Consider the following 26,880-nt stretch of genomic DNA (forward strand, 5'->3'; position numbering starts at 1 on the left):
CTGTCAAGGGAGTGCCCCCCCCCAGATGGAGAGGACCCCATGCATGGGCCAGCGGCAGGGACATGTGGACGGACCCATCAAGCGGCCCCAGGCTCAAACCTGGGACTGGCCGATTCCACTGTCCTTCCCCTCCGTGCCATGGGACCCCCGGATGAAACAGGGGGACAACCAATGTTATATTGGCCATTCTCTACTCGTGATTTATACAATTGGAGAACTCAACATGCAAAGTTCTCCGATAACCCAAAAGATCTGATCGGTCTTTTGGATACTGTTCTTTTCACCCATCAGCCCACCTGGGATGACTTTCTGTGAGGAGAGCCAGCTGCTGTTGCGGTCGGATTCTCCCTGGGCTCTTGCAGGTTCTCTTTACCACTGAGGAAAGAGAGAAAATCCAGATGGAATCCCGGAAGACTGTCCTGGGTGAAGACAGACAGCCAACTCAGAACTCCGATCTCATAAAGGCAGTTTTCCCCTTGTCTCACCCCACTTGGGACTACAACTCGGCAGAAGGTAAGGAGAGGCTCCAGGTCTACCGCCAGATTCTAATGGCAGGTCTCAAGGCTGCAGCATGCAAGCCTACCAATCTGGCCAAGGTATATGATGTAAAACAGGGTAAAGATGAGAGTCCAGCGGCATTCCTAGAAAGGATCATGGAGGCATTCAGACAGTACACCCCTATGAATCCAGAGGCCCCAGAGACCAAAGCTGCCATAGTTATGGCTTTTGTTAACCAAGCCACTCCAGACATTAAAAGGAAATTACAGAGTGTAGAAAAACTAGGAAAGAAGAGCCTACAGGATCTGATAGTGGTGGCAGAAAGAGTCTACAATAACAGAGAGACCCTTGAGGAGCAACAGGCTAGGATAAGTGACCGTCAGACTCAGAACCTGGCTAAGATCCTACTGGTCACCACCATGGATGATCCACATGAAAAGCAGAGACGTCTCAAGAAGCTGGCTTCAGGAGAAGGTAAGGGGGACAGCCCCCACCGAGAACGCCCCAAACTGAATAGAAACCAGTGTGCTTATTGCAGGGAAGAAGGCCACTGGGCAAGGGTCTGCCCCTGGTTAAAGGAATCCCCCGACAAAAGACCAAAGGCTTCCACTACTATCTTGGAGGTCAAAGAGTTAGATGACTAGGGGAGTTGGGGTTTGGCACCCCTCCCCGAGCCCAGGGTAACCCTTAAAGTGGAGGGGGAACCAATTAAATTCCTAGTAGACACCGGGGCACAGCACTCTGTCTTGCTACAACCTCAAGGGAAGTTGGCAAATAAGACCTCATGGGTACAGGGGACCACAGGCACTAAACAATATTCATGGACTACCCAAAGAACAGTGTATCTCAGCATGGGCCAGGTAACCCACACCTTCATGGTCATTCCTGAGTGCCCCTACCCCCTGTTAGGCCAGGACCTACTCACCAAGATGGGAGCCCAAATTAGTTTCCACCCTGAAGGGGCAAAGGTTCTGGATAAAGAGGGACACCTGATCCAGGTGCTTGTCATGAACCTGGAAGATGAATATCATCTTCACCAAAGGCCCCCAGAACCAATGACTGACATTGACCACTGGTTGCAGGAGTTTCCCCAAGCGTGGGCAGAAACGCTGGCCAATGTTGGGCCAATCCCATTCCACCAGTTTCTGATGTATATCGCTGGCCGATGTTGGGCCAATCCCATTCCCCAAGCTGGGGGAATGGGATTGGCCCAACATCGGCCAGCGATATACATTGAACTAAAGCCAGAAGCAGAACCAGTCAGAGTCTGCCAATACCCCATGCCTCTCACAGCATGGATGGGGATCACCCCACATGTCCGGTGACTGCTAGACTCAGGCATACTGTGGCCTTGTCAGTCAGCATGGAACACTCCCCTGCTACCGATATGAAAGCCACACTCTAATGATTATAGACTGGTCCAGGACTTGAGGGAAGTTAACCGATGGGTGATGGACATACACCCTATGGTCCCAAACCCCTACACCCTCCTCTCCACCTTGCCCCCAGACAAGACTTGGCATACAGTGCTAGACCTAAAGGATGCCTTTTTCAGCTTACCCTTGGCCCCAAAGAGCCAAGACCTCTTTGCTTTTGAATGGGTGGACCCAGAGAAGGGCAACAATGGCCAACTCACCTGGACTCGACTACCGCAAGGATTCGAGAATTCGCCCACCATCTTCGACGAGACACTGCATGAAGACCTAGGTGAGTTCTGTGTCAAACACCCTAATATGACTCTATTACAATATGTAGATGATATCCTGTTGGCAGCAGAGGACCAGGAAACATGCCTACAGGACACCAAGGACTTGCTCCAAACGATAGCAACTCTGGGATATTGGGCTTCAGCTAAAAAGGCCCAGATATGCAGAATGGAGGTGAACTACCTTGGGTACAAATTAAAAGATGGACAAAGATGTTTAACGGATGCACAAAGGAGACCGTCAGGAGAATCCAACAGCCTCGAAATGTCCGCCAGGTATATGAATTCCTAGGGTCGCTGGGTTCTGCCTATTGTGGATCCCAGGTTTCACTGACATAGCTAAGCCTCTCTATGAGGCCACGAAACAAAAACAAGAAAAAGGACTTTCTATGGACTGAGGCCATAGACAAAGCCTTCAATGGCCTTAAACAAGCCCTGCTTTTGGCCCCGGCACTCAGGCTGCCTGATCTGACTAAGCCCTTCCATCTTTACGTGAAAGAAATGGAAGGGGTGGCAAAGGGAGTCTTAATTCAATACATAGGATCCCTGGAAGAGACCGGTGGCATACCTCTCAAAGAAATTAGATGCTGTGGCCGCTGGATGGCCTCCATGTTTAAAAATTATTGCTGCAGTGGATACCATGGTTAAAGATGCAGATAAGCTGACTATGGGGCAGGAACTATACGTCACTACCCCACATGCCATTGAAGGGGTACTTGAACAACCCCGGGACCGATGGATCAGCAATGCCCGCTTGACCCATTACCAGAGCTTGCTTTTGAACCCTACCAGAATTTGTTCTAGGCGCCAACAGCCCTAAACCCAGCGACACTGCTCCCTAACCCTGACAGGGACACCTCCTACATGACTGCCAAGAAATCCTGGCTCAGATGCATGGAGTCAGAGCCGAGGATCTCCAGGACCAACCGCTGCCGAATGCAGATGACACCTGATATATGGTATACAGATGGCAGTAGCTTTGTCTGGGAAGGAATCAGGTATGTGGGGGCAGCTATGACCACAGAGATGGAGACTGTCTGGGCAGAACCATTGGCAGCTGGGACTTCTGCCCAACGTGCAGAACTGATTGTGCTAACCAAGGTGCTAACAATGGGAGCAGGCAAGCAGATAAAGATCTATACTGATAGCCAGTACGCCTTTGCCATAGCCCACAACCACAGAGCCATTTATAGAGAAAGAGGGCTCTTAACAGCAGAAGGAAAGACTATTAAAAACAAGGCATTCTCTCTACCACTGAATACAGATCTCTGAACTATATTATAGGCATGGGTAATATTCCAGGTGGATGAAGAGGACAAGCAATTTAATGACAATTTTGTATGATTAAAAACTGAAGCAACAACAAAACAAAACAAACAAACAAAAAGGCAGAAACCCTCGAGCTCCTAAGGGCCCTCTGGCTGCCTAAGGCACTGGCCATTATCCATTGTCTAGGACATCAAAGAGCAGACACGCCAGTGGCCAGGGGAAACAGGCTGGCTGACTTAAAAGGCAAATAAGGCAGCTCTTTCGGTGGACCATGTCTTAGTGACCACACTGCCTGATCCAGGAGCACCGAGCTTGCCAGACAACCCCAACTACGCTGACGCAGACTTACAATAGATTAGGCATCTGCCTGGGACACAATGCCTACATGGCTGGTGGAGAGCTGCAGATAGCAGCATAATCCTACCAGAGGAACTGGGATGGTGACTCCTATCCAAATGCATAGGCGTACACAACATGGGAACAAAAAAAAAATGGAAGACTTGGTGCCACATGCAAAGATCACTATCAAAGACTCCCGAACAAAGATCGAACAGATTGTGTCAAGCTTCCACGCATGCCAATTAATGCCACCGCCCATGGATCTAACCCAGGCACCCTGCTCTGGGGGGACTACTCAGGAACCTACTGGGAAGTAGATGTCACCAAGATAAAACCTGGAAAATACAGATACAGGTATTTACTGGTATTTGTAAATACTTTTTCAGGATGAACAGAGGCATTTCCTACCAAACATGAAACCGCACAGACCGTGACCAAGAAACGGATCAGACAACGTTCCAACGTTCCAACGTTCGTTGGATCAGACAACGAACCAGGATTTGTATCTAAGGTAATACAGGTAGTGGCACTAGTACTTGGGGCAGACTGGAAATTACATTGTGCATATAGGCCCCAAAGCTCAGGACAGGTAGAGAGGATGAACAGAACATTAAAAGAGACCTTGACTAAATTAGCCTTGGAGACTGGCAGGGATTGGATGACTCCCCTCCCCTTCGCCCTATATAGGGTGCAAAACTCCCCGTATAAGATGGGACTTACCCCTTACGAGATCATGTTCAGTATTCCTCCACCTATTATTCCCAATTTAAAACCCTAGGTACTTGCTGAGTTTGATGATCACCAACACCTTTTCTCCCTCCAAACGTTACAACAAACCCATGAACAGGTGTGGCCTAAGCTGAGGGCCCTCTACAAGACTGGGCCACCCCCGGACCCCCATCGATATCAGCCAAGTGACTGGGTGTACATCTAGAGATACCAGACATTTCAACCACGATGGAAGGGACCCTACATCATGATCCTGACCACTTCTACCTCTCTCAAGGTCGACGGGATTACTCCCTGAGTCCACTACACCCACGTCTGGCCAGCTGACCCACATGCCGTTCTCAAGGACTTTGTCCCAGAATGGAAAAGTCAACCCAACAAGGACAATCCCCTAAAGCTAAGACTGTGCCATTCTCACTTATCCCACTAATGTTGCTTACTTTTGTCAAAGACAGAATCAGTACAGTTCAGCTCATGGTACTCCGACAACAATACCAACCGCTGGACCTTGTTGCTGAGACCAGCCTGGACCCATAATTGGGTCCTTCCTTAGTTTCCTCTGAGAGGGGGAAATGTGGAGGCTGAGAAAAATTGAGGCCATCCCACCTCAGGTTTAGCCTTAGCATAAGTACAGCCATCTTAGCTCCAGCAGCCATCTCAGACCCCTGTGCCCAAGGGCTGAACTTTCCCTTGCTTTACTTTAGTTCTAAGAACCCTCATCCTGCTTTAGTAACAGGAAGCCCCACCCTACCTTGGTTCCAGAAACCCCCACCCTGTTTTAGTAACAGGAGTCATCACCCTGCTTTAGTAACAGGAACCATTAATACCCCTGCCTTAAATAAGCTCGGGGTCTGAGTTCCTACTCTGCTGTGTCGGGTATACTTGGGCCCAAGCTTAAGCTTGTTAAATAAACCCTCGTGTGATTGCATCAGTGTAGGTTCCCTGGTGGTCTCTCGGATGCGAAAACTCATGTATAACACGGGGTCACAGAAGGATTGGAGGTGTCTGAGTGTCGCAGAGCTTGCAGGTATTAGAGTGGGGAGGCCAGCTACAGAGACAGAGCCGAGGAGTGAGCTCTCAACTCGGGATTACCTTGAACCATAATCTGTGGCACAGGTCACTGCTCTGTGAGCAGGGTCCCCACAAGATCCGGGGAGACCACTCCTGGAAGAGCTCAGGGATCTGCTGGGTTCAGAGACTTCAGGGGGAGATGTGTGCCAGAGACAGAGATGCCTGGTCACAGGCTGGGTGAGTTCGGAGTGAGGCCAGGGAGACGGGAGTGATTGAACACTTTTCTCTGAGGGCGCACTGAGGAGTGGGGCCCAAGCTCTCGGCTCCTCTGGGCCGGAGATTGGGAGGTTGCCATTTTCATTCCCATCCTACAGAACTCTACGGAAGGCGTTCAGGGAACAAAAATTCCCGAAAGCAAACCCAAGCAGATTAGCCTGACCCTGGTAAGGGCGGTGCAATTCTGCCTCAGGCAAAGACACTTGAGAATCACTACAACAGGCCCCTCCCCCAGAAGATCAACAAGAAATCCAGCCAAGACCAAGTTCACTTACCAAGGAGAACTGGAATTCCAGAAAAGGAGAAAGCAAAGCATGGAATTCATGGCTTCTCCCCATGATTCTTTAGTCTTGCAGTTAATTTTTTTTTTAATTTTATTTTTTTACTTTGCTAATTTTTTTAAACTTTTACCTTTTCCTTTTTTAATAGTTTTTAACTAGTTTATCTTAACAATACCTTTCATAAAAAATAATAATCTTTTTTGAACCTTCATTATTATAGTCATATTTTATCCCTCATTGTATCTAACTTTATTTTTTGTATACACATAGGGATTTTTCTTCTAAAAAATTTGGGGTAAAACTTCTTCTAATAGATCAAAATATACCCTAAATCTAGCTCCGGGATTGTTCTAGTCTCCAGCCTGAGCAAATTCTCTCCACTTTCTTTTTCTTTATTCTTCCAACCAACTCACTTTATCAACTCCTTTTTATGAACTCCTTTTTTAGAAATTAAAAATTTTTTTCATCTTTATAGGCATATCCCATCCCTTCATTGTGTTTACCCTTATATATGTTTTTAATTCTTTAAAATTTTGGGAGGTAATTTCTTCTAAGAGACCCAAATACTCCAAAAATTAAGTGGGTGACCCTGTTCTAGTCACCAGTCTAATATATATATATATATATATATATATATATATATATATATATATATTTTTTTTTATTTGTTTTATTTTTTCAATTTTTTTTCTTTTTTCTGAGCTTCTTTTTATCCCCTTTCTCCCCCGCACAATTTGGGGTCTCTTCTGATTTGGTTAAAGAACATTTTCCTGGGGTCTTTGCCACCCTTTTAGTATTTTATTTGCTCCCTCATATATTCTTATCTGGACAAAACCAAAAGGCGGAAAAACTCACCACAAAAAAAGAACAAGAGGCAGTACTGAAGGCTAGGGACCTAATCAATACAGAGCTTGGTAATATGTCAGATCTAGAGATCAGAATGATGATTCTCAAGGTTCTAGCCAGGCTCGAAGAAGACATGGAAGATATTAGAGAAACCCTCTCCAGAGAGATAAAAGCCCTTTCTGGAGAAATAAAAGAACTAAAATCTAACCAAGCTGAAATTAAAAAAAAAAAAAACTATTAATGAGGTACAATAAAAAATGGAGGCTTTTACTGCTAGGAGAAATGAGACAAGATAGAATTAGTGATAAAGAAGACCAAGTGACAGAGAATAAAGAAGCTGAGCAAAAGAGAGACAAACAACTACTGGACCACGAGGGGAGAATTCAAGAGATAAGTGACACCATAAGACAAAACAACATTAAAATAAGTGGGATGCCAGAAGAAGAAGAAAGAAAGAGGGGAGCAGAAGGTATATTGGAAAGAATTATTGTAGAGAATTTCCTTAATATGGCAAAGGGAACAAGCATCAAAATCTAGGAGGTGCAGTGAACCCTCCTCAAAATCAATAAGAATAGGTCCACACCCTAATAGTAATAGTAAAATTTACAATAGTAAAATTTCTACAATAGTAAAATTCTAATAGTAAAATTTACAAGTCTTAGTGACAAAGAGAAAATCCTGAAAGCAGCCCGGGAAAAGAAGTCTGTAACATACAATGGTAAAAATATTAGATTGGCAGCTGACTTATCCACAGAGACCTGGCAGGCCAGAAAGAGCTGGCATGATATTTTCAGAGCACTAAGCGAGAAAAACATGCAGCAAAGAATACTATATCCAGCTAGGTTATCATTGAAAATAGAAGGAGATATAAAAAGCTTCCAGGACAAACAAACACTGAAAGAATTTGCAAACACCAAACCAGCTCTACAGGAAATATTGAAAGGGGTCCTCTAAGCAAAGAGAGAGCCTAAAAGTAGTAGATCAGAAAGGAACAGAGACAATATACAGGAACAGTCACCTTACAGGCAATACAATGGCACTAAATTCATATCTCTCAATAGTTACCCTGAATGTTAATGGGCTAAATGCCCCAATCAAAAGACACAGGATATCAGAATGGATAAAAAAAACAAAACCCATCAATATGCTGCCTATAAGAAACTCATTTTAGAACCAAAGACACCTCCAGATTTAAAGTGAGGGGGTGGAAAAGAATTTACCATGCTAATGGACATCAGAAGAAAGCAGGAGTGGCAAAACTTATATCAGATCAATTAGATTTTAAGCCAAAGACTATAATAAGAGATGAGGAAGGACACTATATCATACTCAAAGGGTCTGTCCGACAAGAAGGTCTAACAATTTTAAATATCTATGCCCCTAACATGGGAGCAACCAACTATATAAACCATTTAAAAAATCAAAGAAACACATCAAAAATAATACAACAATAGTAGGGGACTTTAATATTCTCCTCACTGAAAAGTACAGATCATACAAGCAAAAGCTCAACAAGGAAATAAAGGCCTTGAATGACACAGTGTACCAGATACACATCACAGATGTATTCAGAACATTCCAACCCAAAGCAACAGAATAAACATTCTTCTCTAGGGAACATGGAACATTCTCCAGAATAGATCACATCCTGGGTCACAAATCAGGTCTCAACCAGCACCAAAAGATTGGGATCATACCCTGCATATTTTCAGACCACAATTCTCTGAAGCTAGAACTCAATCACAAGAGGAAATTTGGAAAGAGCCCAAATACATGGAAACTAAACGGCATCCTTCTAAAGCATAAATGGGTCAACCAGGAAATTAAAGAAGAATTGAAAAAATTCATGGAAACAAATGATAATGAAAACACAATGGTTCAAAATCTGTGGGACACATCAAAGGCAGTCCTGAGAGGAAAATATATAGTGATAGAAGCCTTTCTCAAGAAACAAGAAAGGTCTCAAATACACAATCTAAGCCTACATCTAAAGGAGCTGGAGAAAGAACCCTAGGAGGAGAAGAGAAACAATAAAGATCAGAGCAGAAATCGGTGAAATAGAAACCAAAAAAAAAAAAAAAGAAAAAATCAACAAAACTAGGAGCTTGTTCTTTGAAAGATTTAAAAAGATTGATAAATCGCTGGCCAGACTTATCAAAAAGAAAAAAGAAAGGACCCAAATAAATGAAATCATGAATGAAAGAGGAGAGATCACAACCAATACCAAAGAAATACAAACAACTATAAGAACATACTATGAGAAACTCTACGCAAACAAATTTGACAATCTGGAAGAAATGGATGCATTCCTAGAGACATATAAACTACCACAACTGAACCATGAAGAAATAGAAAACCTGAACTGACCCATAAACAGTAAGGAGATTGAAACAGTCATCAAAAATCTCCAAACAAACAAAAGCCCAGGGCCAGAGGGCTTCCCAGGGGAATTCAACCAAACATTTAAAGAAGAAGTAATTCCTATTCTCCTGAAACTGTTCCAGAAAATAGAAATGGAAGGAAAACTTCCAAACTCATTTTATGAGGCCAGAATCACCGCAATCCCCAAACCAGACAAGGATCCCATCAAAAAAGAGAATTACAGACCAATATCCTTGACGAACACAGATGCGAAAATTCTCACCAAAATACTAGCCAATAGGATCTGACAGTACATTAAAAGGATTATTCACCACGACCAACTGGCATTTATTCCAGGGTTGCAAGGTTGGTTCAACAGCTGCAAATCAATCAATGTGATACAATACATTAATAAAAGAAAGAACAAGAACCATATAATAGTCTCAATAGATGCTGAAAAAGCATTTGACAAAGTACAGCATCCCTTCCTGATCAAAACTCTTCAAAGTGTAGGGATAGAGGTCACATACCTCAATATCATCAAAGCCATCTATGAAAACCCCACTGCAAATATCATTCTCAATGGAGAAAAACTGAAAGCTTTTCCACTAAGGTCAGGATCACGACAGGATGTCCATTATCACCACTGCTATTCAGCATAGTACTAGAAGTACTAGCCTCAGCCATCAGACAACAAAAAGAAATTAAATGCATCCAAATTGGGAAAGAAGTCAAACTATCACTCTTTGCAGATAATATGATACTTTATGTGGAAAACCCAATAGACTCCTCTCCAAAACTGCTAGAACTTGTACAGGAATTCAGTAAAGTGTCAGGATATAAAATCAATGCACAGAAATCAGTTGCATTTCTCTACACCAACAACAAGACATTGGAAAGAAATTAAGGAGTCAATCCCATTTACAATTGCACCCAAAACCATAAGATACCTAGAAATAAATCTAACTAAAGAGGCAAAGAATCTGTACTCAGAAAACTATAAAGTACTCATGAAAGAAATTGATAAAGACACAACAAAACGGAAAAAATATTCCATGCACCTGGATTGGAAGAACAAATATTGTGAAAATGTCTATGCTACCTAAAGCAATCTGCGCATTTAATGCAATCCCTATCGAAATCCCATCATGTTTTTTTTTCAAAAAACTGGAACTAATAATCCTAAAATTTATATGGAACCAGAAAAGACCTCAAATAGCCAAGGGAATATTGAAAAAGAAAGCGAAAGTTGGTAGCATCACAATTCCAGACTTCAAACTCTATTACAAAGCTGTCTATACGCAGAAAACTATAAAGTACTCATGAAAGAAATTGAGGAAGACACAAAGAAATGGAAAAATGTTCCATGCTCCTGGATTGGAAGAATAAATATTGTGAAAATGTCTATGCTACCTAAAGCAATCTACACATTTAATGCAATTCCTATCAAAGTACCATCCATCTTTTTCAAAGAAATGGAACAAATAATTTTAATATTTATATGGAACCAGAAAAGACCTCGAATAGCCAAAGCGATATTGAAAAAGAAAGCCAAAGTTGGTGGCATCACAATTCCGGACTTCAAGCTCTATTACAAAGCTGTCATCATCAAGACAGCATGGTACTGGCACAAAAACAGACACATAGATCAATGGAACAGAATAGAGAGCTCAGAAATAGACCCTCAACTCTATGGTCAACTAATCTTCAACAAAGCAGCAAAGAATGTCCAATGGGAAAAAAAAAAAAAACCGCCTCTTCAATAAATGGTGTTGGGAAAATTGGACAGCCACGTGCAGAAAAATGAAATTGGACCATTTCCTTACACCACACACAAAAATAGACTCAAAATGGATGAAAGACCTCAATGTGCGAAAGGAATCCATCAAAATCCTTGAGGAGAACACAGGCAGCAACCTCTTCGACCTCAGCCGCAGCAACATCTTCCTAGGAACATCGCCAAAGGCAAGGGAAGCAAGAGCAAAAATGAACTATTGGGATTTCATCAAGATCAAAAGCTTTTGCACAGCAAAGGAAACAGTTAACAAAATCAAAAGACAACTGACAGAATGGGAGAAGATATTTGCAACGACATATCAGATAAAGGAATAGTGTCCAAAATCTATAAAGAACTTAGCAAACTCAACACCCAAAGAACAAATAATCCAATCAAGAAATGGACAGAGGACATGAGCAGACATTTCTGCAAAGAAGACATCCAGATGGCCAACAGACACATGAAAAAGTTCTCCATATCACTCGGCATCAGGGAAATACAAATTAAAACCACAATGAGATATCACCTCACACCAGTCAGAATGGCTAAAATCAACAAGTCAGGAAATGACAGATGATGGCGAGGATGCGGAGAAATAGGAACCCTCCTACACTGTTGGTGGGAATGCAAGCTGGTGCAACCACTCTGGAAAACAGTATGGAGTTTCCTCAAAATGTTGAAAATAGAACTGCCCTATGACCCAGCAATTGCACCACTAGGTATTTACCCTAAAGATACAAATGTAGTGATCCGAAGGGGCACGTGCACCCGAATGTTTATAGCAGCAATGTCCACAATAGCCAAACTATGGAAAGAACCTAGATGTCCATCAACAGATGAATGGATCAAGAAGATGTGGTATGTATACACAATGGAATACTATGCAGCCATCAAAAGAAATGAAATCTTGCCATTTGCAACAACATGGATGGAACTAGAGGGTATCATGCTTAGCGAAATAAGTCAAGCAGAGAAAGACAACTATCATATGATCTCCCTGATATGAGGAAGTGGTGATGCAACATGGGGGCTTAAGTGGGTAGGAGAAGAATCAATCAAACAAGATGGGACTGGGAGGGAGACAAACCATAAGTGACTCTTAATCTCACAAAACAAACTGAGGGTTGCTGGGGGGAAGGGGGTTGGTAGAAGGATGGTGGGGTTATGGACATTGGGAGGGTATGTGCTTTGGTGAGTGCTGTGAAGTGTGTAAACCTGGCGATTCACAGACCTGTACCCCTGGGGATAAAAATATATGTTTATAAAAAATTAAAAATTAAAAAAAAAAGAAAATAGACTCAAAGTGGATGAAGGACCTCAATGTGAGAAAGGAATCCATCCAAATCCTTGAGGAGAATACAGGCAGCAACCTCTTCAACCTCAGCTGCAGCAACATCTTCCTAGGAACATCACCAAAGGCAGGGAAAGCAAGGGCAAATATGAACTATTGGGATTTCATCAAGATCAAAAGCTTTTACACAGCAAAGGAAACAGTTAACAAAACCAAAAGACAACTGACAGAATGGGAGAAGATATTTGCAAACGACATATCAGATAAAGGGCTAGTGTCCAAAATCTAGAAAGAACTTAGCAAACTCAACACCCAAAGAACAAATAATCCAATCAATAAATGGACAGAAGACATGAACAGACATTTCTGCAAAGAAGACATCCAGATGGCCAACAGACACATGAAAAAGTTCTCCATATCACTCGGCATCAGGGAAATACAAATCAAAACCACAATGAGATATCACCTCACACCAGTCAGAATGGCTAAAATTCACAAGTCAGGAAATGACAGATGCTGGCGAGGATGCGGAGAAATAGGAACCCTCCTACACTGTTGGTGGGAATGGAAGCTGGGGCAACCACTCTGGAAAACAGAATGGTGGTTCCTCAAAAAGTTGAAAATAGAGCTACCCTACAACCCAGCAATTGCACTACTGGGTATTTACCCTAAAGATACAAATGTAGTGATCCGAAGGGGCACGTGCACCCGAATGTTTATAGCAGCAATGTCTACAATAACCAAACTATGGATAGAACCTAGATGTCCATCCAACAGATGAATGGATAAAGAAGAAGTGGTATATATATATAATGGAATACTATGCAGCCATCCAAAGGAAAGAAATCTTGCCATTTGTGAAGACAGGGATGGAACTAGAGGGTATTATGCTTAGTGAAATAAGTCAATGGAAGAAAGACAACTATCATATGCTCTACCTGACATGAGGAAGTAGAGAGGCAATGTGGGGGTTTTGCGGGGTAGGAAAAGTATAAATGAAACAAGATGGGATTAGGAGGGAGACAAACCATAAGAGAGTCAATCTCACAAAACAAACTGATGGTTGCTGGGAGGCGGGGTGGGTCAGGAGAGGGTGTGGGGTTATGGACACTGGGGAGGGTATGTGCTATGGTGAATGCTGTGAAGTGTGTAAACCTGGCAATTCATAGACCTGTGCCCCTGGGACTAATAATACATTATATGTTCATAAAAATATTTTAAAAATTTTTAAAAAGAAGTATGCCTAATTCTTCTCTCTCACCCCAGGGCACAGAGACTAATATGCAGTAGGTGGAAAATAAAGAACTGCTCACTGGACAGTGCCAATGAAGTAGACTTAGGAGAAGGGGTTACTGTTTACTGAACACCTAATGCAGCAAGAATGACAAGGTAGGCATAGGTTAAGATTAGAGAGATTTGAGGTCCTACATATCTGGACTTGAGTCTCCACCCCCAACTTTATACTTGAGGAGCCTGGCCAAGTTCTCTGTCCTCCTTGCAATAAACTGACTCACAGAGCATGCCCTGGGGTGAGGCTGCCTGGTTCATATCAGCTTCATTGCTGAATTTCAGTGTGACTGTGGGATATTCTTTGAACATCTCTGTAACACATTCTCTTCATCCATAAATTAGATAATAATGTTTGCCGTATCGGAATGGCATTAAAAGTATAGATTTCTCTAGGCAGTATAGACATTTTAACAATGTTTATTCTTCTGATCCAAGAGCATGGAAAGGTCTTCCATCTTTTTTTGTCTACTTCAATTTCTTTCATGAGCGTCCTGTAGTTCCTCAACTAACCTCTTAGGTTAGGTTTATTTTCAGGTATCTTATGGTTCTTGGTGATATAGTAAATGGAATTGATTCTCTAATTTCCCTTTCTGTATTTTCATTGTTAGTGTATAAGAAAGCCACTGATTTCTGTACATTAACTTTGTATCCTTCCCCGTTGCTAAATTGTTGTATGAGTTCTAGTAGTTTGGAGGTGGAATCTTTTGGGTTTTCCATATAAAGAATCATGTCATCTGCGAAGAGAGAGTTTGACTTCTTCATTGACAATTTGGATACCTTTTATTTCTCTTTGTTGTATGATTGCTGTTGCTAGGACTTCTAACACTATGTTGAACAAGAGTGGTGAGAGTGGGCATCCTTGTCATGTTCCTGATCTCAACGGGAAGGACGCAAGCTTTTTCCCATTGAGGATGATATTTGCTGTGGGTCTTTCATAAATAGATTTGATGAACGTCAGGAATGTTCCCTCTATCCCTATCCTTTGAAGTGTTTTAATCAGAAACGGATGCTGGCTTTTGTCAAATGCTTTTTCTGCATCAATTGAGAGGACCATGTGGTTCTTCTCTCTTCTCTTATTAATTTCTTCTATCACATTGATAGATTTGCGAATGTTGAACCATCCTTGTAGCCCAGGGATGAATCCCACCTGGTCATGGTGGATAATCTTTTTAATGTGTTGTTGGGTCCTGTTTGCTAGGATCTTGTTGAGAATCTTAGCATCCATATTCATCAGTGATATTGGTCTGAAATTCTCCTTTTTGGGAGGGTCTATACTTTTAATGCCATTCTGATCAAAATTCCACCGGTATTTTTCAAAGAGCTGGAGCAAATTATCGTAAAATTTGTATGGAATCAGAAGAGACCCCGAATTGCCATGGAAATGTTGAAAAACAAAAATAAAACTAGGGGCATCATGTTACCTGATTTCAAGCTTTACTACAAAGCTGTGATCACCAAGACAGCTTGGTACTGGCATAAAAACAGACACACAGTCCATTGGAACAGAGTAGAGAGCCCAGATATGGACCCTCAACTCTACAGTCAAATAATCTTTGACCAAACAGGAAAAAATATACAGTGGAAAAAACTACAGTCTCTTCAATAATTGGTGCTGGGAAAACTGGACAGCTCTATGTAGAAGAATGAAACGCGACCATTCTCTTACACCGTACACAAAAATAAACTCAAGATGGATAAAAGATCTCAACATGAGACAGGAATCCATCAGATTCCTAGAGGAGAACATAGGCAGTAACCTCTTCGATATCAGCCACAGCAACTTCTTCCAAGATATGTCTCCAAAGGCAAAGGAAACAGAAGTGAAAATGAACTTTTGGAACTTCATCAAAATCAAAAGCTTCTGCACAGCAAAGGAAACAGTCAAGAAAACAAAGAGGCAACCCATGGAATGGGAGAAGATATTTGCAAATGACAGTGCAGACAAAAGGTTGATATCCAGGATCTATAAAGAACTCCTCAAACTCAACACACACAAAACAGATAATAATATCAAAAAATGGAAGAAGATATGAACAGACACTTCTCCAATGAAGACATACAAATGGCTATCAGACACATGAAAAAATGTTCATCATCACTAGCCATTAGGGAGATTCAAATTAAAACCACATTGAGATACCACCTTACACCAGTTAGAATGGCCAAAATTAGCAAGACAGGAAACAACATGTGTTGGAGAGGATGTGGAGAAAGGGGAACCCTCTTACACTGTTGGTGGGAATGCAAGTTGGTGCAGCCTCTTTGGAGAACAGTGTGGAGATTCCTCAAGAAATTAGACATAGAGCTTCCCTATGGCCCTGCAATTGCACTACTGGATATTTACCCCAAAGATACAGATGTAGTGAAAAGAAGGGCCATTTGTACCCCCATGTTTATAGCAGCAATGGCCACAGTCACCAAACTGTGGAAAGAACCAAGATGCCCTTCAACGGACAAATGGATAAGAAAGATGTGGTCCATATACACTATGGTGTATTATGCCTCCATCAGAAAGGATGTATACCCAACTTTTGTTGCAACATGGACAGGACTGGAAGAGATTATGCTGAGTGAAATCAGTCAAGCAGAGAGAGTCAATTATCATATGTTTTCACTTATTTGTGGAGCATAACAAATAGCATGGAGGACAAGGGGAGTTAGGAGAAGGGAGTTGAGGGGAATTGGAAAGGGAGGTGAACCATGAGAGACTATGGACTCTGAAAAACAATCTGAGTGGTTTGAAGTGGCATCGGGTGGGAGGTTGGGAGAACCAGGTGGTGGCTATTGGAGAAGGCACAGATTGCATGGAGCACTGGGTGTGGTACAAAAAAAATTAATACTGTTATGCTGAAAATAAATTTTAAAAAAATTTTAAAAATTTGACATATTTTGCAGCTGCCTTGAGGATCAGTTATCATTGGTTCTGCTTTTTTGTGGAGGATAAGCAATAACACAGAGGACATGGGTAGATGGAGAGGAGTAGTGAGTTGGGGAAATTAGAGGGGGAGATGAACCATGAGAGACTGTGGACTTTGAGAAACAGACTGAGGCATTTGGAGGGGAGGTGGATTGGGGGAACCTGGTAGTGGGTATTATGGAGGGCATGTATTGCATGGAGCACTGGGTGTGGTGCATAAACAATAAACTGGAACACTGAAAAGAAATTTTAAAAAATTAAGAAAAAAAACAACAAAAGAAAACAAAACAAAAAAATAACTGCCTTACTCAGTATAAGCAGTCAGTAAAGTTTAGCTCTGAAAATGTAGATACCTCAGAACAATCAATTACATCAACTTAGTAAGTGTTGGTAATTAATATTAGTTTATAGTAATTGATACTAACATTATTTCACTTAATTCTTCTAACATTATGCGATGTAGGTAATAATATCTGCCTCCTATAGTTGCAAGCGCTAAGAATCCTAACCAAATAGCTCCTGAGAGAAAGTACTGGTCAAACAGAAAAAAGTTATATGTGTTTACAGATAGTGTTACTAAAATGTCAATATAATTTTCATCATAAAACTTTTTTTCACCTTAAAATTTTATCTCAGGTAGACCGACTCCAGTTTTGCTGACTTTTTGGCTTCACTGAAAAGGAACATGGAGGACTGAATATCCTGCATCATATATGAAATGGAATTTATACTGGTCTTTTTTTTTTTTAGATTTATTTATTTATTTGACAGAGAGAGATCACAAGCAGGCAGAGAGAGAGAGAAGGAAGCAGGCTCCCGGCTGAGCAGAGAGCCCGATGCGGGGCTCGATCCCAGGACCCTGGGATCATGACCCGAGCCAAAGGCAGTGGCTTAACCCACTGAGCCACCCAGGCGCCCCTGGAATTTATACTGGTCTTAATGCTGATAGGACACTACTGGATTTTAGGCTTGGTCTTAAGTACTCACTTTCCTCATTTGTAAAACGTAGATGACAATAACTATTTTGAAGCTATGTTGGGAGGTTTAAATTGAGTAAGGTACAAAAGCCTCCCAACTTACAGTATTACTTCATAGTAGGTTTTTATAAATGGTTAGAGGTGTCTTTGTATTCCCATCATATGTCACAGAAGCCTGTTACATGGTCAATGATGTGCTTTCAATATTTTTTTTTAATGAATAAACTAGAGCAATACATCTCAAATATTTTGGTCTCAAAAACCCTTTAAACTCTTAAAAACTTTTGAAGATGTCGAAGTGCTTTAGCTTATGTGAATCATGTCAATTAATCTTTACTATATTAGAAATTAAAACTGACAAATTTTTCAAATACAAGAATATACAAATACTTTCCATTAAATGCCAGAGTGAGGAAGTCATTACAGTTCCTTTCATATCTGGAAAAATCTGCTATTAGAGAGTGAATGAGAGTAAAAAAGGCAACTAACTTTTAATATTATTATAAAAGTAATTTTGACCTCTCTAATCCCATGAAATGGACTTATGAACTTCTGACCTAGAGAGAAATACTGCAAATTGTGGGGAACTATAAATTCAGGGAAATCCATCTGGCAAACTGAAGCTTTAACTTATAACCTGACTTTTGGGTTCATTGACCTCCACTAAAGCTTTACCTTGTCTTCAGAAGCTGCATGAATTGATGAAGAAAACTTGATTCTGTGGTGATTGAGGCATTTTGTCCAAGGAATCATAAATATTCCTCAAACTAGGATAACTAAAGAAAAGAAATAAAGCAGGGTGAGGGAATGTGGGAAAAAAGAATGAGTAACATTCTTTGATCAACCAACTAGTGGAGGACTGGTAGTCTTGTTTACCTCCACAAAATGCCTATAAGTAATATGTGCGTTCTGAATGTCACTATACACAGACAAAGAAAGTGAATAATTTTCTAATGTATGGGTTGGCCAAACACTAGATGGGCAATGAATATACAAAAATACTCTAGTTATGATTCTGAGATTTCAAGAGACATATGTAAATCAGTTAGGGGATAACTGTGTAAGAACTATATTCTAAAGTTTTCCATTTAATTGTTTTCTTGAGATGATGTCTCCTCCCAAGGGAAAATGATATACTTATTTATTTAGAAACATTTATTTCTACTATTAAATTATATACAATTTTTCTTTTAGAGTGAGCATTAATACTTGCATCTGTCCAAGTTGCATACATGAGGGTTTTTTCATGTATTTTCTTTGTTTTCTGCCTTGGCATGTGCTGCATCTTTGAGGTTGTTAAAAACAATTCACAAGTTTCAATATAATATTTAGGAAACTAGTAGATAATTGGCTTCTATTTTTATGGATTATAGTTGATGCTAGGCAACTGAACTAAATATCTACCTTCTACTCTTAATTTTGAAAAATTTCAAACTTACAGAAAATTTGAAATAACTGAAAGAAGACTAAAATGAGTACCCAAAGGGGCACCTGGCTGGCTGGCTGTGGCACACGTAGCTCTTTTTTTTGTTTGTTTGTTTATTTATTTATTTGATAGACAGAGATCACAAGTAGGCAGAGAGGCAGACAGAGAGAGAGGGGGAAGCAGGCTCCCCGCTGAGCAGAGAGCCCGATGCGGGGCTCGATCCCAGGACCCTGAGATCATTACCTGAGCGAAAGGCAGAGGCTTTAACCCACTGAGCCACCCAGGCGCCCCTGTAGCTCTTAATCTTGGAATTGTGAATTCGAGACCCATGTTAGATATAGAGATTATTTAAAAATAAAATCTTTAGGGATGCCTGGGTGGCTCAGTGGGTTAAGTGTCTGCTTTCGGCTCAGGTCATGATCCCAGAATTTCTAGAACAAATCCCTCAACATCTTTTTGTTTGTTTTTCATGACATTGGACTTTTGAATGCTGCAGCCAATTTTCCTTTAGAATGTCCCACAATCTATATTTTTCAGTTTCTTCATGATTAGATTCTAGTTAAACATTTTTGGCAAAAATACTACATAAGTGGAATTATATATTTAACACTGTACATCAAAAGGCATATAATGTCAGTTTACCTCAATCTTGGTTAAACTGGTGACCAACTATCTTTCCAGTTAAATGCATCTATTCTCTTAGTAATTATTAAGTCATCTGTGGGTCAACTTCAATACCTTATTCTCTAATAATATTTAACTTGATGATTTTATCATTCATTGATTATCCTGGCCTAAATCAATTGTGACATTGTATGCTGCATTTATTAATTAGTATTCTTATTTTAAGAAGAATTCATTCCCCAACTTTTATCTTTCATTCTTCACTCTTTTAAAAAATATTTTGTACTGGGGATGTCTGGGTGGCTCAGTCAGTTAAGTGTCTGCCTTCAGCTCAGGTCATGATCCCAAGGTCCTGGGATCGAGTGCTGCATCATGCTCCTTGCTCAGCAGGGGAGCCTGCTTCTCCCTCTGTCTGCCGCTCTCCCTGCTTGTGTGTGTTCTGACAAATAAATAAATAACATCTTAAAAAATAGTTTAAAAATATTTTTGCACTAAGTAGATTATAAATTTTTAAAAGCAGATGCTTCTTCTATTCTTCTATATGCCTTTGTTACAGTACCTCGTGTCTTACTAGATGTCTTAGATTGAAAGGTACAAACGAGAGAAATCATAATCCTACTTCATGTTACTAATAACATTTAATAATGACTGTTTCCACTACTGAGAACTCATCATACACCACACACAAGGCTGAAAACTTTAAATGCCTGTTTTTTTTTAATTATGACAACAATTCTACAAAGTAGACATTATTCTTATCTGGTTTACCTAAGTTATAACTGAGGCCCAGAGAACTTAATCATCTCAGAGAGGTTATTTAATAATGAATTGCTGATGATCACATCAACTTCTGAAATCAGGGATTCTGTGATCTGACTCTGAGCTAAAATCTAGGCAGAAAAAAAAATTATTCCTAGTACAATAGAATGTTTAGGGTTCTGTGAAATTGAATGTTTTAAGACCTTAACAAACCTATCTGAACAATGTTATAGACTATAATTAAAGATGCATTAGTTGTTGTTGTTGTTGTTGTTGTTGTTGTTTTAAGTAGGCTCTGCACCCAGTATGGAGCCCAATGCCAGGCTCAAACTCACAACCTCAAGACCAAGACCTGAGCCAGGATCAAGATTTGGACGCTTAACTGACTAAACCACCCAGGTGCTCCAGGTCTACTCTTTTCTAACAGTATCCAGTAAATAATTATATGTCCCATTGATGGTTATTCTAAATGTCTACAAGGCATTCTGTATACCATATCTCTTTTAATCTCCATGAGATACCTCAAGTAAGTTTTAGTTTAATGTCAACAGAAACAAGGATGTGGATAAAAAAATCAATAGCTTTGAAAACTGCAAGACTGTCTTTCAAAGTGGTCATAAAATTTCTTATACTCAACAGCAATGAATGACAGTTCCTGGTTCTCCACATCCTTTTCTGCATTGGGTGTTGTCAGTGTTTGGGATTTTCTAAGAAGTGTGTAGCAGTATCTCACTGTAGTTTTAATTTACAATTTTGGCTTTATTAGTAATTTCTACCAAACATTTAAGAAAGAATACCAATCCTGGGTGCCTGTGTGGCTCAGCTGGCTAAGCAGCTGCCTTCAGCTCAAGTCATGATCCCAGGGTCCTGGGGTCTAGTCCCACGTCTGGCTCCTGTGGGATTCTGCTACTCCCTTTCCTTCTGCCTGCTGCTCTGCCAGATTGTGCTCTCAGTCTCTGTTAAATAAATAAATAAATCTTGGGAAAAAAAAAAAAAAGAAAGAATACCAATCCTTCTTAAACTCTTCCAAAAAATTGAAGAGGCAAGAAGATTCCCAAACTCATTTGTAAAGGATTTGTTATCCTAATAACAAAGACAAGGACACTACAAGAAAGGAAAATTAAAGGACAGTATCACTGACTGATATAGATGCAAAACTCTTCAATAAAATACTAGAAAAGAAAATTCAACAGCACATTAAAAGGATTGTACAACAAGATTAATTTAGTATTATTCCTAGGATACAAGGATGCTTCTACCTATGAAAATCAATAAATGTGATACGCCACATTACCAAGATGAAAGATAAAGATCACATAATCTCAATAGATGCAGTAAAAGCATATGACAAAATTCAACATTCTTTCATGATAAAAGCTCTCAACAAATTAGGTATAGAAGGAATGTACTTCAACAAAATAAAAGCATATGTGACACAGAACATCATACACAGGAAAAAGCTGAAATCTTTTCCTCTAACATCAGGAATAAGACAAGGGTGCCTACTATCATCACTTCTATTCAACATAGTTCTAGAAATTCTAGCCAGAGCAGTTTGGCAAGACAGGGGGGAAAAACAACCAAATCCTAAAAGAAGAAGCAAAATTGTAGCTATTTGCAGATGGCATCTTATAGAGGGAAATTCTGAAAGATTCTACAAAAACCTGTCAAAACTAAATAAATGAACTCAGAAAAGCTGCAGGGTACAAAATCAACATACAAAATTCCCCTTGTTTCTATATACTAAAAATAAACTACTAAATAAACTTAAGGTATAAAGTTCTTATACCTTAAGAACACAACCCCATTTACAATAGTATCAAAAGAATAAAATACTTAGGAGTAAATTTAACCAGGAAGTTAAAGATCTGTACTCTGAAAACTATAAAACTAATGAAACAAATTGAGGAGGACACAAATAAATGGAAATATATTTGGTGTTCATGGATTAGAAAAAATAATGTTGTTATAATGTCCATTTTACCCAAAGCAATCCATAGATTTAGTATATTCCCTTTCAAAATTCCAATGGTGGGGCGCCTGGGTGGCTCAGTCATTAAGCATTAAGTGTCTGCCTTAGGCTCAGGTCATGATCCCAGCATCCAGCCAGCATCAGGCTGCTCCCTGCTCCACGGGAAGCCTGCTTTCCCTCTCCTAGTCCCCCTGCTTGTGTCCCCCCTCTCTCTGTGTCTCTGTCTGTCAAATAAATAAAATCTTAAAAAAATAAAATAAAATTCCAATGGCATGTTTCACAGAAATAGAAAAAAAATCCCCAAATTTTTATAGAACCACAAAAGTTCCCAAGTAGCTAAAGCAATGTTGAGCAAGAATAACAAAGCTGGATGCCTCACACTTATTGACTTAAAATTTATCACAAAGCTACAGTTATCAAAACTATATGGTACTAGCATAAAAACGAATACATAGACCAATGAAACAGAATAAAAAGCCCCAAAGTAAATACATACATATATTGTCAACTAATATTTGACAAGGGAGCCAAGAATACTTAACAGGGAAAGGATGGTATTTTCAATAAATGGTGCTGAAAAAACTCGATATCCACATACAAAGGAATGAAATTAGACCCTTACATCATATACAAAAGTAAAGTCAAAATGTTTTCAAAATTTAAATATAAAACCTGAAATCATAAAACTCCTAGCAGAAAACATAGAGGGTAAACTCCTTGATATTGGTCTTGACAATGACTTTTTTTTTTTATTTGACAACAAAAGCATAAGCAACAAAAGCAAAAACAAACAAGTTAGACTTCATCAAAATAAAATGTTTCTGAATAACAAAGGAAAAAATTAAAAAATAAAAAGGCAAATTATGGAATGGGAGAAAATATTTGCTAATCATATCTGATAAGGGGTTAATATCCAAAATATATAATGAATTCATATAACTCAATAGCCAAAAAACATAACCATTTAAAAATGAGCAAAGGACCTGAATATACATTTTTTCAAAGAAGACATACAAATAGACAAAGATAAATGAAAAGATACTAATATCAGTAATCTTCAGGGAAATGCAGATGAAAACCACAGTGTGATTATCACTTCACACCTGTCAGAAGGATTATTATCAAAAACTCAAAAAAGATAAGTATTGGTGAGGAGATGGAAAAAACCTTGCGCATAGCTGGTGGGAATGTAAATTGATTCAGCCATTTAGGAGCACAGTATGGAGGTTACTTGAAAAATTAAAAATAGGACTACTATATGGTCCATCAATCCCCCTTCTGGGTATAAATCTGAAAGAAATAAAATTACTATCTCAAAGAACTATCTGCACTCCCATCTTTATTGTAGCAATATTCACAGTAGCCAGGGTATGGAAGCAACCTAAGTATCCATCAAGAGATGATGGGCAAAAAAATATGTGGATACATGCATAAAATGGAATATTATTCAGTCTTTAAAAAGAAGGAAATCCTGCACTTGGGACAACATAGATGAACTTGGAGGACATTATGCTAAGTGAAATAGGTCAGACACAGAAAGACAAATATTCCATTTTCTTATTTATATGTGAAATCTGGAAGGGGGATTGCTGATCATATAGTACTCCTATCTTTAATTTTTCAAGGAACTTCCATAATGGGATCAGGCTATCTAGTTCATATCAGCTCTATTATTAACTTCTGGTGGGGCCATGGGAAATTCTGACCATCTCTGTGTATCAATTCCCTCATTTGAAAAATAAGCTTAATAATACTTTCAGTTGGTCCTCATCTGTTTTCCTAGAGCCCCCTGCACTTGCTATTTATTTTCTAGGCGAAAGGCATAGATGTTGTTCAGGATTACACTGAAAGAATTAAGAACGTGAACCCAAGGATAAGTGAAATTGTCAAATACAGATGAGCTCCTTCACACGTACTAGGAGATGGCTTTCTTGGGTATCCTGTCTCTTCTTTGGCCATTCATCCCCAGTCCATCCTAGGATGCAGCTTCTTCCTTTGTGTCTTTCCTCTACATTCTCATGATATCCCTAAAAGACAGCTAATTCTTCATGGTAAACCCTTTCATGTAATTTGTCTGTTTGCCTACCACATTAGAACTTGAGATGCTTAAGGAGAAGGATCAAGTTATGCTGGCTTTTCCCCCTCCAGCATCCAGAATGATTCCTGAAACTTAGCATAGAAGAAAACTAAAAATAAATCTAATGACAAGTTTTAAAACTTAGGAAATTACTGAAAAATGAATTTAGAAATAATATAGATATAACAAATCCAATTCTTTTCTGCGGTGTTAAAAACTTCAGATATGTTCTTGAATTCACTCCCTCCTACACTTGAGAGTGTATTCTTACCCTTTTCTCATAGAAGATTACTGGGACGCAGAGAACTGCAGAATCATGTCCATGGTCCCAGGGCAGGTACGTGTAACAAAATGAGCAAGATTAAAACAACAACAACAACAAGAACAACAACAAAAAATGAGCAAGGATATAGGCAATCTCCAAGCGTCTATGGACGTTGTAAAAAAAAAAAAAAAAATCTTAGGCGAAGGTGCTACCTTGCCAAGACGTTAGTTACCCCAGTAAAGTTCTTTTAGGATCCAGGAAGGGTCTTTTGGCCTCATTTTCAACAAGTGGTCAACCGGGGTAGTGCAGATAAAGGGGCAGCCCCAAAAGTTCTTAGAACCCGAGCACTCCCTTGTATTACATTCCCACACTCCACCCAGCACAGCAGGGTGACAAGTTAGCCAGATTTACACATATGGCTGAGGATGCCACAGACAGGATAAGGAAAAGGACGGCCGCCCAACCGCAAAACGGAGTGGCCCAGAGATCCCTGCTCCGGGTTCTCCCCGCCATCCACCTCCACCCTCACCCTTACTACCCCTCACCAGCTCAGCCGCGGGTCCTGGCGCCGGGCGCGCCCCACCTCCACCCTGCGTATTAGTCCAAGCCAGGGTCAGGAGCCTGGTGGCGGCAAACAACACTGCAGAAAGCAAGCCAGGAGTCCAGTGAAGCTGGCTACAAAGAACACTGTCTTGTACATGGCTCTAGCGTCCTCGCAGTCCCTCAATGAGATGGACCTGGGCGCGCAGCCGGAGCGCTGGGAGACGTTCAGGAAGCGGCGGGGCCTCAGCTGCGAGGGCGCCGCCAAGTTCCTGCTGGACACCTTCGAGTACCCAGGCCTGGTGTATCACACCGGAGGCTGCCACTGCGGCGCGGTCCGCTTCGCCGTCTGGGCCCCCGCAGACCTGCGCGTGGTGGATTGCAGCTGCAGGCTGTGCAGGAAGAAGCAGCACCGACACTTCCTCGTCCCGGCCTCGCGCTTCACTCTCCTGCTGGGCGCCGAGAGCATCGTCACCTATCGATCCCACGCGCACCCGGCGCTGCACAGCTTCTGCAGCAGGTGCGGGGTGCAGAGTTTCCACGCCTCTGTCTCTGACCCCGGCGTGTATGGCGTCGCCCCGCACTGGCTGGACAAGGGAACATTTTCCTAGAGGTAAAGCCCACAAACGCGTGAAGGCCCCCTTACGGTCCGAGCAGTACACGCTCAGCTTTAAATAATTAAGCAAGTTGACTATTTATTTAAGTATTCTATGTTTATGGCTCTAGAGGCATGTGCTCCAAGTAAGCAAATCGTGGCTGTTGAATCTATTTTTCAGAGTGGTGACTTGCCCTGCAACCTCAATTATCCTGTGGGTAATAAAAAAAAAAAAAAAAAAAAAAAAAAAAAAAAAAAAAAAAAACACAACAACAACAACAAACCTTATTCAGTTTGTACAGGGTCTTCTTGTTATATGAAAGGTGGTGATGATTTCCAGCCTCTTCACACAATGGCACTGAAAACCAAAAGTCCTCTTTGTGGCCATTTTTGCAGTACTCTAAAATGAGTATAAGGCTCTGAATTAGAAATATCATGGCAGGGGCGCCTGGGTGGTTCAGCGGTTAAGCATCTGCCTTTGGCTCAGGTTGTGATCCTTGGGTCCTGCAATCCATCCCTGAGTCAGGCTCCCTGCTCAGCCGGGAGCCTGCTTCTGCCCCTCCCCTGCTCCTGCGCAGGGGTGCTCTCTCTCTTTCTCTCTCTCTCTCTTAAATAAATGAATAAAATCTTAAAAAAAAAAAAAAGAAATATAATGGCAAATTTCAGAGAAACAGAAAAGATGAAAGTCTCAGAGCCAGAGCAGAATTAAGTAAGGTGTGCAGAGTGGGGGTTGGGGGATTGGTTAAGTGGGGATATCATGAAAGGCTGGTGTTACTACTTAACTTTAAAGATCTTGTGTGTATGTTATTTTGAGAAAACTAAAGACTAGGTGATGCATTTTATATAAAATAGCCTGTAGAAATTATATGTAAAGAAATACATAGAAATGGTAAATTTAATTTCAAGAAGATTAAATAAATGCTTAAACATATAATTCCTTAAAGTTATCACCTCCTTTTTTTAATGTTTTTGTTTTATTTTCAGTTAGCTAACATACAGTGTTATAGGAGTTTCAGGTGTACATTATAATGATTCAACAATTCCAAACATCACTC

The 26,880-nt window shown here is 40.5% G+C and overlaps 1 protein-coding gene and 1 pseudogene across 1 annotated transcript; both read left to right on the forward strand.

The window, feature by feature from the left end:
• The first annotated feature begins 39 nt into the window (after nucleotides 1-39).
• On the forward strand, nucleotides 40-25,359 carry LOC131820939 (uncharacterized; annotated as a pseudogene).
• Nucleotides 25,360-25,388: 29 nt separating this feature from the next.
• Nucleotides 25,389-25,841, forward strand: LOC131820940 (centromere protein V-like protein 3). Its single transcript, XM_059156791.1, has one exon. The coding sequence runs from the start codon at nucleotides 25,389-25,391 to the stop codon at nucleotides 25,839-25,841; it is 453 nt and encodes a 150-aa protein (XP_059012774.1).
• The last annotated feature ends 1,039 nt before the right edge of the window (nucleotides 25,842-26,880 follow it).

The sequence above is a fragment of the Mustela lutreola genome, chromosome X (assembly GCF_030435805.1).
Source record: "Mustela lutreola isolate mMusLut2 chromosome X, mMusLut2.pri, whole genome shotgun sequence".
Taxonomy (NCBI): Eukaryota; Metazoa; Chordata; class Mammalia; order Carnivora; family Mustelidae; genus Mustela; species Mustela lutreola.

What these genes read in the sequence shown, in the direction of transcription:
- LOC131820940 (XM_059156791.1), top strand. Translation starts at nt 25,389, where the DNA reads ATGGCTCTAGCGTCCTCGCAGTCCCTCAATGAGATGGACCTGGGCGCG.